At 38.4% G+C, this 16982-nt stretch overlaps 1 protein-coding gene across 1 annotated transcript; it reads left to right on the top strand.

Moving 5' to 3' along the window:
• The first annotated feature begins 95 nt into the window (after positions 1-95).
• tlk1a (tousled-like kinase 1a) lies at positions 96-16792 on the top strand. Its single transcript, XM_080903605.1, is given in 24 exon segments — positions 96-356; positions 358-393; positions 395-434; positions 5229-5350; positions 5442-5513; positions 5892-5930; positions 6374-6449; positions 6565-6608; positions 6846-6941; positions 7034-7120; positions 7212-7304; positions 7454-7564; positions 7662-7798; positions 9937-10125; positions 10317-10383; positions 11549-11646; positions 13022-13103; positions 13183-13274; positions 13373-13462; positions 13549-13718; positions 13847-13982; positions 15299-15410; positions 15486-15593; positions 15681-16792. Coding segments are annotated over 24 exon segments (2310 nt in total). The 5' UTR covers positions 96-314; the 3' UTR covers positions 15852-16792.
• The last annotated feature ends 190 nt before the right edge of the window (positions 16793-16982 follow it).

Here is a 16982-nt window from a genome sequence, read left to right as displayed (position 1 = left end):
TTCATGTTTTCGTATGTTGTCGCTGACGCTGGGGGGGGGGGAAATGTTTCGCCCTCGCGATAAGAATTTTGCACACGATGCGTGACGTTTCATAGCCAACCACTTGAAGACGGAGAGGTGGGCCCGGAGCCCGGACTCGCTACTGAGGTGTGAAGAGGTTTGTGTCCTTAAAACACAATAATTAGACATTTTCACCTACTGGCAGTCACCGTGCCCTTCTAAAGTCACACAGGGCACGCCAGTCGGTCAGTTTTTCAGTCAGTGTTAAAGCCTACCCATGTGCGCTGCAGCACCTACACACGAAAAGTAGCTTGATGAGTATCCAAAGTAGTGGAAGTTTGGAGGGGACGCCATCTTTGGTCCCAGCTCTCCACGTCCCCAACACGGACTGTGTTTTCAGCTACATACCACGGCAGTGGTGAAGGTCCAGAAAGGTATCGTGAAACATTTTAAGCCGCACGTCTTTTCTACTTGTTCGTGTTGTTCTTTTTGTGCATATAGAAGGGAAATTCTATTAAAATGACCGAGCAAATCTTGGTGGCGAAATCTGCTCGCTAGCTAACGTTACTCTAACGCGTCAGCTCCAAAGTCCATTGAACCTGTTTGGCTAGCTACTAGCACCGAAGACACAGGACCGTCTTTCTGTGCCCAGGCCAGTGCAGTAACCTTAAGACTAGTGCAATGGCGATTAAGCTTTGTTTTGAGCAGAAATGTAACTGTGGTAGTCGATGCATCCTCCATTAGGCATGCTGCCTGTTTAAGAGCACACATTAGCCAGGTTACCGATAATCATGTGCAAATGGAGATAATCAAGCAAATTCTAGTAATGCTTAGTGGATTGGCAGCAGCCAGTGCAAAGGTGTGCATCGCATCGTTAGCAATCCTTTGTGTGTTAACTGCTGTTTTCCTTCCATCAGTGTCCACATCATCTACATGTGTAAGTGGTGTTGTTTGTCATCTTTACGGTACACAGGGGTCTTGCATCGGCTTTTATCCTGGAAGTATTTGTGGTCTGTAACTAAAGCTAATGCACTGGATGCTTGGTAGCCTTGCTTGACCTTAGCTTTTCACTCTAAGTAATACTCAGTGTTTGTGTAGAGATGACAAGCAAAACTGAAGGAGAACTTATGGCTGGGCTATGCAGCATGCCAATCATAACGCCATAAAATACATCTGTAGTTGGCACTTAATGTTAATATTGCTTCCTGGACGTTAGTTAACATTGGCTGTTGTAATGATGGAGGACTTTACCCAGCCTAGGACACCGATGAATCTCCCCACTTCGTTTTGTAAACACAGATTGACATAAATTAGTAATAGCTGACTACATGAGAATGAGACTATAATTTATTTTGTTCATTTTGTTTTCAAGTTTTCAATGAATGGACTCAGACTGTAATGGCCTGTTCATCTAATGTCAGTTGTTTTTTTTTTTGGGTTTTTTTTGGGTTTTTTAAAACGACTTTCCAAATGTCTGCCATAAACAGGTGGTCAGCTTGTCTGCTGAGCAGCATGGAGTTAAAACACATCCACACCATGAGCTGTAAGGGTTCAACCGCTAGCTCCCGCAGGGGCTTGAATATAGATAATATTTATGCTCTGAGGCCTTCATGTTTGAAACAAAAGCAAATCCTTGAGAAACAATACGCAGCTCATGTGTATTTATGACGTGAAACTGGCATAAACATTTGGGGAGATGTGGTTATGGATCCGTCTCAGCAAAACCAAGTCATAAAAATGCAAAAGTATTGGTTGATCGTCTACAACATTGGACATTTCAGAGCTTATGCAGAAATGATAATCATCACTGAACGTAGAAGCCAGTTATTCCCTGCATGTGTTAGATTTTCTAATTAAGCGGTAGTGAGGTGAAAATGGTGCTAATCATTTGAATGAGTTGAAAATGAAGCCGATGTATTAAGGCGCATGCGATATTTAGTTACTATATACAGTGTTGTGTAAAATCAAAGGGCTTCTTTTTTTGCTTATTTTTCCACACATGTTTCAAATCACCCAAAAAAAAATGGGTAAAGGTAACCCAATTAAAAACAAAATGCAGTTTTTAAATGATTACATTTTTTAAGGGGGAAAAAATGATCCAAATCTGCCTGGTTTGTTAATCACAGTTAATTTATTATTTAACTTTGGTTCTTTGGTTCTGTTTAATTTTGATAGCCACACCCATATCTGATTACTACCAGACCTGTTGAATCAAGAAATTGCTTAAAAACAACCTGTCTGACGAAATGAATTGGGCTGAAAGATCTCATCTAAAAGACACTTAAGAACAGGAGAGAAACAAAGTCGTTGACATCTATCAGTATGGAAAGGGTTATAAAACCATTTCTAAGGCTTTGGGACTCCAGCAAACCATGGTCAGAGCCATGAAAACCTGGAACAGTGGTGAACCTTCCCAGAAGTGGCCACCTACCAAAATTACTCCAACACCGTATCGACTTATCCAGGAGGTCACAAAAGCACCCAGAATAATATCTGAAGAACTGCAGGCCTCACCTGCCTCAGTTAAGGTCAGAGTTTGATTTGATTTAACAACAGGAAAGCGACTGGGCAAATAAGGCATCCATGGGAGAGCTCCAAGGTGAAAATCACTGCTCACCAAAATGAACACAAAGGCTCATCTAATGTTTGTCAAAAATTTCTTTGGGCTGCTTCAGGACCTGGATGACTTGGCATAATTGATAGAACTATGAAATCCAGAAAATCCTGAAGGGGAATGTCCAACCATCAGATTGAATGGGTTAAAACAAAACACACAAATAAAATCAAGGTTTTGGAGCGGCCTGAAAGTCAAAGTCTGGAGATGGTTTGGCATGACCTTAAACAGGCCGTCAGTGCTAGAAACCATCCTGTGTGGCTGAATTAAAACAATTCTGCAAAGAAGATAATAAATGTGAAAGACTCATTGCCAGTTATCACAAATGCTCAATTGCAGTTCTTGCTTATTAGGTTTAGTGGACAATTACTTTTTCACACATGGTGAGGGTTTGGATACCTTTTTTTTTTTTTTTTTCTCTCTCTCGCTCTTTCCCTTAATAAATTAAGTCACTGTTTAAAGACTGCTTGGTACAGATAGTTTTCACAGTGCTATTTATAGAGGAAAAAAGCAAATATTCTCCATAAGGTTATTTTATTTTTTTTTGCTCTTAAATTGATAAAGCTGCCACATGCAGAAAAACATGGTTAGCTGTGTTAGGTACGTGACCTGCAGTAAATGATTTCTCGAGCAGAATTTAATTGGGAAATTACAGATCCACAAACATGACAATGTTAGGAAGAAACATGTGCGGGTTGCCTAATTTTTATTTATTTATTTATTTTTTAATAAGGTATTTCTCAGTAAAAAACAAAAAAACAAGGTCTATCGGGTGGTTGCAAAGGGTAGTTAACATTATCAGATTCATGACGGTTTGACCTTTTTATTAAGTCTTAATCAAGAGGTTAGGGCAAAGTAGTGATTATAATAAGCTAAGCAGATGCATCAGTGTAATCATTGTTATTTTATATCTTGCTTGCAGAGCATAAATATGACAGTATTATGCACGTATTGATCAAATTTCAGTGAGGCAAATGCTGATTGTGGCTTACAGTTCCATGGCTTCTGTGGTGCTAGACTTGATGCATAGCACCACAAATACTTCACTAAGTGTAACTATCGATCACAATATAGTGTTAGTAAATGTAAATTAGAAGACTACATTAATAACAGGTCTCTTTTCAGCTTAAATGTGTTACTGAATACACATAAAGATAGCAAATACATCAGTTAAAAGTTTTCAGATAGAATTTGCCTAAAGCGATCACCGTGGTGGTTATTTAAAAAAGGTAACGGACGCTTCTCTGTGGAGGTGTTGATAGCATGCTGGAAGTAAAAATATCCTAGCCTGGTTAATTCTTAAAAGTAGCTATTGACTTTTCAGAAAATTAAAGTATAACAGCACGTTGGAGCTGTTTTTGTGAATGACACGATTGGTAAAGAAGGGATTTTAATTAACGACAGGACACGTGATTCTTTTTACGTTAGACACACTTCTTTTTTTGTGTGCTTATCTGGGAAATGGCTTCATGTCAGTATCGTTTGGCGAGCCAGCTGTATTCTGTCTGTTACAACCCATTTGTTAAGTTGCTTTGTGTTTGCAGATGCATTGCAAATCATACCATAATAGGAGACAGGGTTTGGTTTGAGAGGATGTAATAAATTACTTTTTGTTTAGCTGTGTGCGCAAACTGTTATGTGAAGTCCTCAGGGTCTAAATGAAGTGCAGATTCAGTCCTGAGATCATTGAAGATTTTATTTTTCATGTGAAACTGTGTGGTTTAATTTGTATTTGTTATCTGGGATAATCAGGGCAATCACGTTTGAATTGTAACTATTTTTTCTTTCACTCCGTTTAGAGAGACTTTTTTTTTTTTTTCTGTAGGTTTCTTCTTGCACTGCTGAAATATTTTAAGCAAAAGTACGTGTATTTTGGTTTCAGTGGTTTGTAATACATATCCTCCAACAATTCATGTCGCTGAATGCTACAAGATGACTTTTTATCCTCGATCTTTAGTTCACATTTATAATCCTAGCTGGTATAATTTTAAACATATTCAGTGCGTTCTTGTCTTTCCTACTCTTAAATGGATTTTGAAAATCCCTACCTACTGTACTAAGCTTGGATGCAGTGCCAAACCTCCATAACCCTTTCAAAATGGTTGTCTCATTACAGCACAGATTTAGTGAGCAGGCACCTCTGAGTCTGCAGCAACACCAAAGCCCATGGTGCTCCTGCATCATTCCCGCAGGAGCGCTGTGAGCAGCATTGCCTAGCATTTGAAATGTTGCCCTTGGATTCTCATGATTTAAAGAAAAAAAACAAAACAGAAAATTTCTGAATGTGGCCTCTGCATTTGGAGAATATAACGCGTTCTTTTGAATATTTTTGTTATTTAAGTATTAGGCTTTTACCTGTAGAGTTGGTGTAACCATAATCACAACTAGCTTATCTCTTCAGTACTTGATGAATAAATATAGCAAAACCTGCCTTGGGGATGCCACTAGGGAGCGGGCAGAAATTTGGTCTCGGCCTACATTCTGATCTAGACTCAAATCTCATAAGCTTACTGCTGCTGTGTCATTTGCCCACTCGAGTGGGCAGTAAATGGGTTCAATTAAGCTGATCGTTGAATAACGGAGACACACTGTGATTTGTTGCTAATCCTCCCAGGCACCATGGAGGAGCTGCACAGCCTGGACCCCCGGAGACAGGAGCTGCTGGAGGCTCGTTTTATGGGCGGAGTCAGCGGCAGCACAGGGGGCAGCACTGGCAGCGCAAGCGGGGGAACCAAAGTGAGTCAGAAATGAGGACGTATTTATTTATTGTTTAAGTGTTTCCTATTGTAGTGTTGACTCGGTTATTAATTGTCTCTCTTTATTTCAGGGCTTGACCAATAATGAATGTTCAAATCACAGTTTTGGGAGTCTAGGATCTTCAAGTGACAAGGAGTCGGAGGTAAATATCTTTAATCCTATGTGGGAGCTACTCTGATCACATTTACACTGTCCAGATTAATCATGCTTGACACAAGTGTTTGTGTCCTTTGCACGCTAATCTTAAGCATTCCATTATTATATAACCTTTATTCTGGAAATGATACCAATATTTCCAGTATCAATATTGTTAAATTAAACAATATATTTTTAATGTAGTCTTGAACTGTCATTTACTTGCATACTGGTGGTTATTTTATACTATTAATTAATAATTTTTTAAATAAAGATTTTATTTAATAATGAAGTACACTTGCAATAAATGCTTTTCACTGTTAGTCTGGTCACTTATTATCCATGGGTAATAAGTTTTGGTCTAAAGCTTTCCTTGTCATTATAGGGGTCTGATGTGAAAAGAGGGAGCTCTCCTGCTTATTCGGTGGGTAATTTATCAGATCTGAAAACGAATATTTTGCATTTAAAGGCTGGAGATTTGTCTGGTCAACACTGGTGTTTGCAGTGATCCCTCTAGGTTCAACATGACCGAAACAATGCTATTTATTTATATTTTTCAAAAGACCAATATTTATAATGGAAATATTTTTCAGATATTAGGAAAGTACTTTTATTATTCCAGAACTTGTTGCATTTCTTGACTGTTGTTAACCTGGACTATTGGGGACTTAAAAAAAAGGCCGTTACAGCTCCAAACATCTATTGTAATATTACTTATTCTGTATATAAAGCATGAATATCTATAAATACCCATTGGAAACAAAAAGCTATCACTATATAGAGAATACAGCAGCAGTTCAGGTTCAGAGTGTCCGTTGTGCAGTAATCATACTGTAAAATTATACCAAATTAAATTTAATGTTTCAGACCCCAGAGAAGAAACAGACTGAAACAACTAGAGGCAGAAAAAGGAAACCTGAGATCCAGTCAGAGAGCAGCCAAGGTAAGTGTTGTTCTGTTATACCGGTTATAATTATTTTACTCCTGTTGTTTGTGTTATTCCAATAAAATATGTTTGATAAATCACAACACTCATCCCTGCTTTCTCTTGATTTTAGGAAAATCAACTGTGCGGGGACCCAAAATAAGTGATTATTTCGATGTAAGTTTTGTGTCAGATATTTCATATATGAAGTATGAACAGTATACTTCATGGCACTATAGATGAATATATAGTGCCCAGAAAATAATGTGTGCTATATCAGCCTGTTGAAGATCTGAGGCGTAATCCATTTCCTGTCTGTAACCACATTACAGTAAAATAAAAGGACCCACTGGCTGTCTACTGTTACCAGATCTTAGGCAGCGGTGCTACTTATCCTCTCTTTTCATCTTGTAGTTCCAGGGAGGAAATGGGTCCAGTCCTGTCAGAGGTCCCCCACCAGTGATTCGTTCGCCCCAGAATTCACATTCCCACTCGACTCAGGGCACTTCTGTAAGCTGTGATAATAACAAAATAACTCTTTTGTAGCTCACCATAGTGTTGACCTGTTTTTAAATAAAACATCATCACTCTCTGTGTTCTAGGTTAGACAAAATAGCTCATCTCCTACTAGTCTGTCTTTTGGGGACCATATGGCACATCCAAAGCAACTAGCAGTCAAATTTGTTCAGGTGAGGAGGTTGTAACCAAAGCCTTTCTGCATTCACTCTTAAAACATGTTTGATATGACAAGTGTTTAACTCCTTTTGTTTTTCACTCCAGACTGACCTGACAGTGTTAAAATTGGCTGCCCTTGAAAGCACCAAGAATCTAGACCTTGAGAAGAAGGAGGGCAGGATAGATGACCTGTTAAGGGTAAGAGGGACATCTTACTGTTTTATTGACTGAACAAGTTTAAAAACAAGGTGGATAAAACTTCCCAGAGTTCAGTTTTATAGTAAATGTGTTTAGTAAAGCATTTTGTTTCTATGTCTGCTTATCCAGTGTCATTTTCTGCTTCACAGGCAAACTGTGATCTCAGGAGACAGATAGATGAACAGCAAAAGTTACTTGAGAAATACAAGGAACGCTTGAATAAGTGCATCACCATGAGCAAGAAGTTACTTATAGAAAAGGTAAACAAGCGTTTTTTCTGTAGCCTGCGTTATTAAAATCAGGAATGTTTGTGTGGCTGTGAACCTGCATGCTGTATTTTATGTTGTTGTTGTTCAGAGCACCCAGGAGAAGCAGGCCTGTCGGGAGAAGAGCATGCAGGATAGACTACGTTTAGGCCACTTTACTACAGTGAGACATGGGGCCTCATTCACAGAGCAGTGGACAGATGGCTATGCCTTCCAAAACCTTGTCAAGTGAGAAGCTTTTAAATTGTTTATCAGTTCAGTTCAGTTCATTTTTATTTCAAACATTTCAAACATGTGCCTTCACAATCATTACAAAATATCATTCCATTATTTGTTTGAAAAGGAGTAGGCTGAAGTATTTACTTATTTGTCCCTACCCCCTCAAGTTTTACCTCTCATTCATTTAATTTTTTTTTTTTGTCTTAAATTAAACAAACAACATATGAAGTAAAACAAAACATAACATACATAAATCAAAAACAAGAAATTAGCAAGCCCCACCACAGTATAGTTTCTTTCATATGAAAAATACAGAATGTGTATATTTGCAGATACACAAGTTATGGAAAAACAACAAACCAAAACAAAAAAAAAAAGAACCGCAACACCATTACCAGCAACATTACCGTCCTGGGTTAACCCCGTTTTCTTCATTCTTATACTTATTTAAAATTAGGTTTTTATATTTTACTTTAAACTGTTTTATGTTTTGACTGTCTTTTATTTCTTCTGTTAGACTGTTCCATAATTTAACTCCTGCAATTGAGATAGACATAGTTCTTAAAGTTGTTCTAGCACTTTGTATTTTTAAATTCCATTTCCCTCTTAAGTTATACCCACCTTCTCTTTCTATGAACAATTTACAGATTTCTTTGGGAAGCAATTTATTTCTTACTTTATACATTATTTGCGCTGTTTTAAGCTTCACCAAGTCTTGGAATTTAATAGCTTGCATTTTGACAAAGAGTGCATTTGTATGGTCCCTGTACCCTACATTATTTATTAATCTAATGGCCCTTTTCTGTATTATAGTTATTGTTTGTGTGTTACTTTTGTATGTGTTTCCCCAGACCTCTACACAGTAGCTCATATATGGCAGTAGTAAAGCACAGTATAAAATGTGCAGTGCTTTCTGATCCAACATATGCTTTGCTTTCCCCAGGACGGCAATGCCCCGTGCCAATTTCCCCCGAACATAAGTAATGTGTGGCTTCCAACAGAGCTTGTGGTCAATGATCACCCCAAGAAATTTTATTTCATTTACTCTTTCTAAATATACATTGTCAACACATATTTCTACTTCGATGTTTTTCTTTTGGTTTCCAAACAACATAAATTTGGTTTTATCTAGATTCAATGATAATTTATTTATATCAAACCACTTCTTTAATATCGTTAATTCCTGTGTGATCATCCCCAAAACCTGTGGCAACTCCACACCTGAACACAGTATATTTGTGTCATCTGCAAATATTACAAACTTTAAAATCTCCGATACTCTGCAGATATCATTTAAGTACATAATAAACATTTTTGGACCCAGTACTGAACCTTGAGGTACTCCACAAGCTATATCCATCAAATTAGATTTATATTCATTTATTTGTACATATTGTTGCCTATTCCCTACATAGCTTTTTAACCATTCCAAAACCACTCCCCTAAACCCGTACTTTTCCAGTGTTTTTTTAATAGAATTTCATGATTAACAGTATCAAACGCCTTCTTTAGATCTAAGAAAACTCCGAGCGCATACCTCTTATTATCCATACATTCCGTTATCTTTTCCATTAAATCTATCAGTGCCAAAGCTGTTGATCTGTTGCTTCTGAACCCATACTGACTATCTGTCATTAATTCATATTTTTCCACAAAACTATTAAATCTTTTTATGAAGAGTTTTTCCAGTATCTTAGAGAACTGGGAGAGTATTGACACTGGTCTATAGTTTGTAAAATGATGTCTTTCACCGGTTTTGTAAATGGGAATAACTTTAGCAACTTTCATTTTTTATCTCCCATTTATTTATTAAGCTTTGCATATTTTAAGTTTAGCTCTCCACGTACACCTTAAAGCTGCACATTACATGCACATTTAATTCCCCTGCTACTGAAAAGTTGGGGGTTGTAAGCTCAGCTCCAAGGCTTCATTTCCTAGGACAGCTGCCACGTCACTTCTTAACATTATTCGCTTAAGAGTAGATTTAACCTCATGTTGTCAAAACAGACTTAGTATTTTTAGTATAATTTCACTGAGTTTTGCATTGCAGCCTTCATCTGCAGTATTTCCATCGTCAGATTCAAGTTGAAAATTCTAAAATGTAGTTGTACCTCTAAAATTAACAGCTTTAATATGTCCTTCGGCAGGCAGCAGGAGTGGATAAACCAACAGAGAGAAGACATTGAGAGGCAGAGGAAACTTCTTGCCAAGAGGAAACCTCCATCTTCCAACAACTCCCAAACACCAACCACAAACTCTGAGCCAAAGCAACGGAAAACCAAGGCGGTGAATGGAGCAGAAAACGATCCCTTTCTAAAACCCAGCCTACCTCAGCTGTAAGTCCACACCCTTGTGTATGTGTTGTGTAGGATCTTTTTCCCCCGTGTTTTGCTTTATTACCTCATGTTTACCAGGAAAGCAGATTTTAACAGCATGTAGCACAGTATTAACTGAAAGTGTTAAACTTAAGACGCACTGTTAAATTAGGCTCATGCTTTGTTTCTATATGCTTTCTTATCCTTGAAAGGCTGACATTAGCAGAGTACCATGAACAGGAAGAGATCTTCAAACTGCGACTTGGACATCTGAAAAAGGTTTGTGGAAATATGAAGCCTGGTAAACAGAATTGTGACGTTTTGTTTGATTGTTCAATCAAGTTAATATAGTTCAGAGTGCCTGACAGATAATTGACAAAGTAAAAGAACAAAATAAATATGCAACAGTAAGAAATTTAAACAGACAAAACATTAATGGCCTAAAAGTAGGATGAATCAATTAAAAAAGATAAAATATTAATAAAAATGTAGATTATAATGGAATAAAATGTATGACAAAAGGCAAAAAATAGAAAAATTGAACATTGCAGTGCTGGGTTTTAGGTCCGATGTCTTCCTTTTTGAGTGCTATACACTTAAACGCATGGCCCTTATTGCTTAGTAACACCCCCTTTGGTGAGAGTGGTTACTTTTAAAAGCCACCTAAATACTTGTTTGAGGAACTTGTTTCCTTCTTCCTGCAAAAGGGTTCTAGTTTTGTCAGATTCTTGGGCTATCTTGCATTCACTGCTCTTTTTAGGTATGACTACAGATTTTTGATGAGGTTTAGGCAGGGGAACTGCGTGGGGCCGAGGCATAACTGTTAGCGTGCACCTCTCAATGTGGCCAACTGTACCGAGCCTTCCATGAACATCCAATTTGAGCAGATGTGGCTGTACAGCAGAGGCATAGCCTTCTCCTACTTTTTGGGCTATGGCTGCATATTTTTGGGCTAAAGGTTGACTTGGTATATTCATAAACCTTTGAAATTTGCATCACCTGACCTTTCCCAGTGGTTGTAAACAAGCCTTAGAAATTGCAATGACCGACGTCTTTGTAAAAGGGGTAAAAAATGCTAATGCTATTTAAAATAACAATAAAGAACTGTAACTTTGACTTTTTAAATCTGTTCATCTATTTAGATTTTAGCTTGTGGCCAAACTTTCTGCATTTATCTCTTCCACCTTTTTCCTCAGTTTCCTGATTGAAAATCCTGTTCCATTAGTAAAGATTGTGCAAAGAATATAAGGTCAATTTACTCATTGTTTTCATGGGAAAAAAGCTTCACTGAAAAGCCCTAACGGACTCTGCACCAAGTCAGATGTTAATATTTAATTGCGAGCTCGTCATGTGTATGAGTGGGTTTTGATGAACTCTCCTTGTAGTCAGTGCTCTGAAGTTCCTTCTGTGCATTTGTGTGTTTGTGTGTTTGAATCATTTATAGGAAGAAGCTGAGATCCAGGCAGAGCTCGAGCGTCTGGAGAGAGTGCGCAACCTTCACATTCGGGAACTGAAGAGAATAAATAACGAAGACAGCTCACAGTGAGTCTAAATCACTTTCCTTGACATTTGCTGCATTGACATTGGAACACGATGTACAAGCAAGGCTACAGTCCTCGTCCACAGTCGAATAATAAAGGGTTGTATTATGTGAAATTAAGCTTCTCGTCGTGTGTTGTGAGACCCACAAAATGAGGGGGGGAAGCCCATCTCTTTTTGTCTGTTCCTTTCTCTGTCACATTCAGTGTGTCTGAACTTGCTGTTCTGATTTATAGACCATTGTGGTGTCAGAATGGGTTAACGCCACCCCCCACCCCACTCCAGCTGGCAAACGGATTCATCCTCTTGAATTCTGAATGAACAGCTCAGTCTGCCATTATTTCCCTGCTAGATCCATGTCTGCTAACTCAGAGATGCATTAGCTATGAGCAAACCGAACAAAATGTCTGTTCTGTGTTTGCTCCTGCAGCCCATAAGTCTTTATGTACTCCAGTATCCGGGGGGAATGAAGACCCAGTGGATTACTTGTATTTGCAATGTCCTTAGAGTAATAGCAAGTGTCCTGTCGTTGGCACATCAAGCTGCTAAATATGGTTGGCAGTATTACATTAATTCTGATTGTATTCACACAGACTACAGCTGTGTTAAAAGTGAAATTAAAAATTATGGGAGCTTTGAGACCGAAAATTAAATTAGAGGTTGCTGTTTTGTGCTTCGGTTTATTGATCACATCAGATTTCTCTCTCCTTATATTGTGTGCTTGCCTGCACTTTACTGAAGAACTTGCTATATAAAAATAAAGGGATTATCACGTATTTATTTTTTGCTTCTTTTGAGAGTGATTGGATTTTGAAATGTGACTGAAATGTTTTCATAAAATCTGCACGTTAACATCTAAACAGTGTTTGAGCAGCTAAAATTTGGACTTTTATAACCAAAACATCTTACTTGTCTTACACAGACGGCCATAGCTAAAATGAGAAGGTGCTAGAAGCAACAGAATTTCTTTGTTTTTTCCCCCCTCATTTATTCATGTCTGTATATCAGCTATAATGCAGTATGCTGCTCCTTTATCTCACTCGCTGAACTCTACTGTAAACCGTCGTGTGCAGCAGTTCATGATTACACCTGTAGTCAGAAAAATGACCTCTTAAAACGTTGCAGAAGCTGGGTGAAATTATTTATCTGTGCAGTATTTGGAGCTGAAATTTGACACCTTCAACTGTTATGCAAGACTTGCCGTTAAGTTTTTAATAAGCAGCATAATGTGACTCTTTGCTCGTCTTTGTAGTGCTGAACCTAAAATAAATTGATCTAGCAAAGCTAATTTTTTATTAATTTGTGATTCACATAGGTCCAAATTTTAATTTTACTCCTCCCTCCTTTTATTATTATTATTTTTTTCTCCAATCTAAAGATTTAAAGATCACCCAACGTTGAATGAAAGATACCTGCTCCTGCATCTTCTAGGCAGAGGAGGCTTTAGTGAAGTTTACAAGGTAAGTCATTAAACATGGAAAAATACTCTCAATAAGTGTTGCTGTGCAGGTTTATTCTAACTGTCACTGTGTCGTTCAGGCTTTTGACTTGATTGAACAACGATACGCTGCTGTGAAAATCCACCAACTTAACAAAAACTGGAGAGAAGAAAAAAAAGAGAACTATCACAAGTATGTTAGTCTGTGTGAATATGTTTGTATTATAAGGGAGCACAGCACCTTCCTGCTTTGGTTGCTAATGGTATGATAAATATCATCCTTTTCTACAGGCATGCATGTCGAGAGTACAGAATACACAAGGAGTTGGACCATCCCAGGATTGTGAAACTTTATGATTACTTCTCACTGGACACAGACACGTCAGTCACTCTGCACATTTTATAGCATGTGAAAGGTGTCAAAAAAATGCACTAAGTAATTCTTACTTAATTTATCCGTCCAACAGGTTTTGCACCGTTATGGAGTACTGCGAGGGCAACGACCTGGATTTCTACTTGAAGCAGCATAAATTAATGTCTGAGAAGGAGGCACGGTCCATAGTCATGCAGATTGTAAATGCACTAAAATACCTGAATGAAATCAAACCTCCCATCATCCATTATGACCTTAAACCAGGTAAACACCCCCTTCTGAACAACGGATCAGTCTTAAACAGTTTCCCCCCCTGGAATTAATAAAGTATTCTGATTCTGATTGAGCGTGATTACTGCTGTAGTTCTGACTTAATGTGTTTTGATTTGAAGGTAATATCTTGTTGGTGGATGGCACAGCCTGTGGGGAAATTAAAATCACTGACTTTGGTCTTTCCAAAATTATGGATGATGACAACTACGGCGTAGATGGGATGGACCTGACATCACAGGGTGCAGGAACCTACTGGTGAGAAGAAATGCTCCTAAATCACATTCAGACATTTAAAATTGTCTTTAAATGTTGATTGATGATTACTGAAAAGTAGCAGTAACATATTATAGGCGTACTTCTTTATAAACAAAGATCCCGTATTTAGTTTTGTGCTCTTGTGAAAGTGTCAAAAGCTGTTTGTGAAGTAGACGCTTACATTGAGTGTTTAACATCGTTACAGTCCTGAAACGCCTTAAATGTCGATGATGGTCCTGGTGGAACCAAGTTTAAGAGTGCGTTAAGTGCTTTTAAGTACTCATTTTCAGTTCTCTCCTTGTAACTCACATTTTTAGAGGAATACTTTTGTGTCAGCTTCTTCATACCAGTCATTGAATTGCTCAAGCATAAAGGCATTAACTCCTGGGATAAATGTTGAATTCGGTGTCTTTCAGTGGCAGTGTTGTGTCAACGCATTAAGAGATAATTCTGTTGGCTATTAACAAAGAGAATAGAGCTATATTTTAGCTGTAGCTGAAAACTTGGCATATTTTGACATGCTGTGTAGAGCATCCTTTGAGGAAACTGGACAAAACGCTACAGGTTAGCCATCAGGATGAAATCCTTGGAACCAGTGTCAGACTGTATGCTTGCGCAATGGGTCCTGGGCTCTTCCTGGTGCGTGACAATGACCGGCCTCATGTGGCGAGAGTATGCAGCCAGTTCCTGGAAAATGAAGGAACCGATACCACTGGCTGGTTTTCACACTTGCCAGACCTAAATCTAATAGAACACCTCTAGGACATTGTTTCCATCCATCCAACACCACCAGGTTGCATCTCATACTGTCCAGGAGCTCAGTGATGCCCTGGTCCAGATCTGGGAGGATATTCCCCAGGATAGCATCCCATTAGGAGCATCCCCGACTTTGCCAGACATGCATACAAGCACATAGGACCATACAAACTACGGAGTGTCATTTTGAGTTGTGATGTGTGATGAAATTTTGGACTAGCCTGCTGCATCAGTTTTTCACTTTGATTTTGGGCTGTCTTTGAATTCTCTGTATTGTTAATAATTTTCATTTCCATCAAAGGATGTGGCGTCCTTTTGTTCCTAACATATTACCCAGTTCATATCAGTATAGATACCTGGCATGATTTTATTTATTTCAGCAAGGTATAATGGAAAGAAAAAAGTAGCATAAAATAGGCACCCATTTGTAGTAACAGTACTATTACTACTACTATTTGTAGTTGTAGTAATCTATAAGTAACTTAAAATTGTAAAAACGGTACTGACCATAAATGTGTGTGCCAATCTTGTCCTTTGATTTATGCATATTGTGACATCAGGTACTTGCCTCCTGAGTGTTTTGTGGTTGGTAAAGAACCTCCAAAGATCTCCAACAAGGTGGATGTGTGGTCTGTGGGTGTCATCTTTTTCCAGTGTCTGTATGGAAGGAAGGTAAGGACAATGGCTGGTCTTCTAGCAGTGTTTATGTTAATTTATGCCTGATGATAAAGTTGTCCTTCTTTCCAGCCTTTTGGCCACAATCAGTCACAACAAGATATCCTGCAGGAGAACACCATACTCAAAGCTACCGACGTTCAGTTCCCTGTGAAGCCAGTTTCCAGTAACGAAGCAAAGGTAGCAGAACTTGCACACGGTTGCTGTCTTTTAAATATCATCACACATTATGACTTGTTAATTTTGAATACATTCTTCAACTTTCAGGCTTTCATACGGCGGTGCCTGGCATACAGGAAGGAGGACCGGATCGACGTTCACCAGCTGGGAAGTGACCCCTACTTGCTCCCTCACATCCGGAGATCAAGCTCCTCTGGAAATCTGCAAATGAGTGCTGCGGTCTCAAGTCCAGCCTCCTCCAGCAACATCTCATATTGACAATTTTGAATTGTGACAAAAAAACAAAAATGCGCATAAAAATTTAAAACTTGATGACTGAAGTTGCACCTGCAGAGCTCTTCAGAGGCTTGGGCTCGTAAGAGGAGGAACAGCCAGCGATGGAAGGAACGGGCTCAGGTGGGGGGCATCACCTGGCCTCCTCTGACCTGTGCCAGGCTTCTACTTGTTTACCAGGGCTTGATCAGTTGGAGGGACAGTAAAGGGACGGGTAAAGGACATGGGTAAATGGATCTCGTTGAAGGTCTAACAACAAAAAAAAAAAAAGCACTGAAACTGACTACATACCTTGAAGAAAATGTGACTGGACACTCGGTTCGGATCTTGCTGATGGACATGGCCTTAAAGGGCCGAAGAGAGACTTTGGCAGGCCACCATTTAGATTAAATAATGTGGTCCTGCCAGGGTGCAAATGATTCAGCTGCTAGAAGTTAATTTACTGTGAGGAGAAGACAGTCATTGTTAAGTAGAACTACAAAGATTTCACCATTGATTGGGTAATTGTTTTGGTTATGTTTTTTGTTTTTCCACAAATTTTAGGCTTTAATTTGAGTTACTTAGCCATGAGAATGTAATGTGTAGCATACAAGTGGCATCTAGTGTCATGTAGATTGGGGCAGCATACTTACGTTTAATGCACAAAATAACCAAATGTAGAAAAATTAAATTGTATTAAAAAAAACCCTATGCAGGAATATTAACAGATAAATTGGAAACTGTATATGCTGTACAGGTGAATTTTCAAATTTTGAGCTGCAGCAGTAATGTGTACAAAGAGTTCAAATTTTTCCCAATTTAAGAGTAGTTTCCTGGAGTGGTTTCATTTTGCTGCTTTGTTGCTCTTACTTTTCAAGGGCTTTATGTTCCACTTCGGGTACAAATTGTACAGTTCTGCTAAGAGTGAATAAATACCAGGAAACTTTTTTTTTTCTCCCCATTGATCTTAGTGCACATTGCATCTATAAAAAGATAATTTAGTGCTTATTCACTGTAAATTTTCAGGTGTGCTCTGTCTGTGATTATACTGACACCCTCTGGTTATGTTTAGTATTACATAGTATTACATTACATACTAGGATGCAGGTAAGATTCACAACAGATGAGAAAAACCAG

Source organism: Rhamphochromis sp. 'chilingali' (assembly GCF_963969265.1).
Source record: "Rhamphochromis sp. 'chilingali' genome assembly, chromosome: 14".
Taxonomy (NCBI): domain Eukaryota; kingdom Metazoa; phylum Chordata; class Actinopteri; order Cichliformes; family Cichlidae; genus Rhamphochromis; species Rhamphochromis sp. 'chilingali'.
This window is presented reverse-complemented; position numbering and strand designations above follow the sequence as displayed.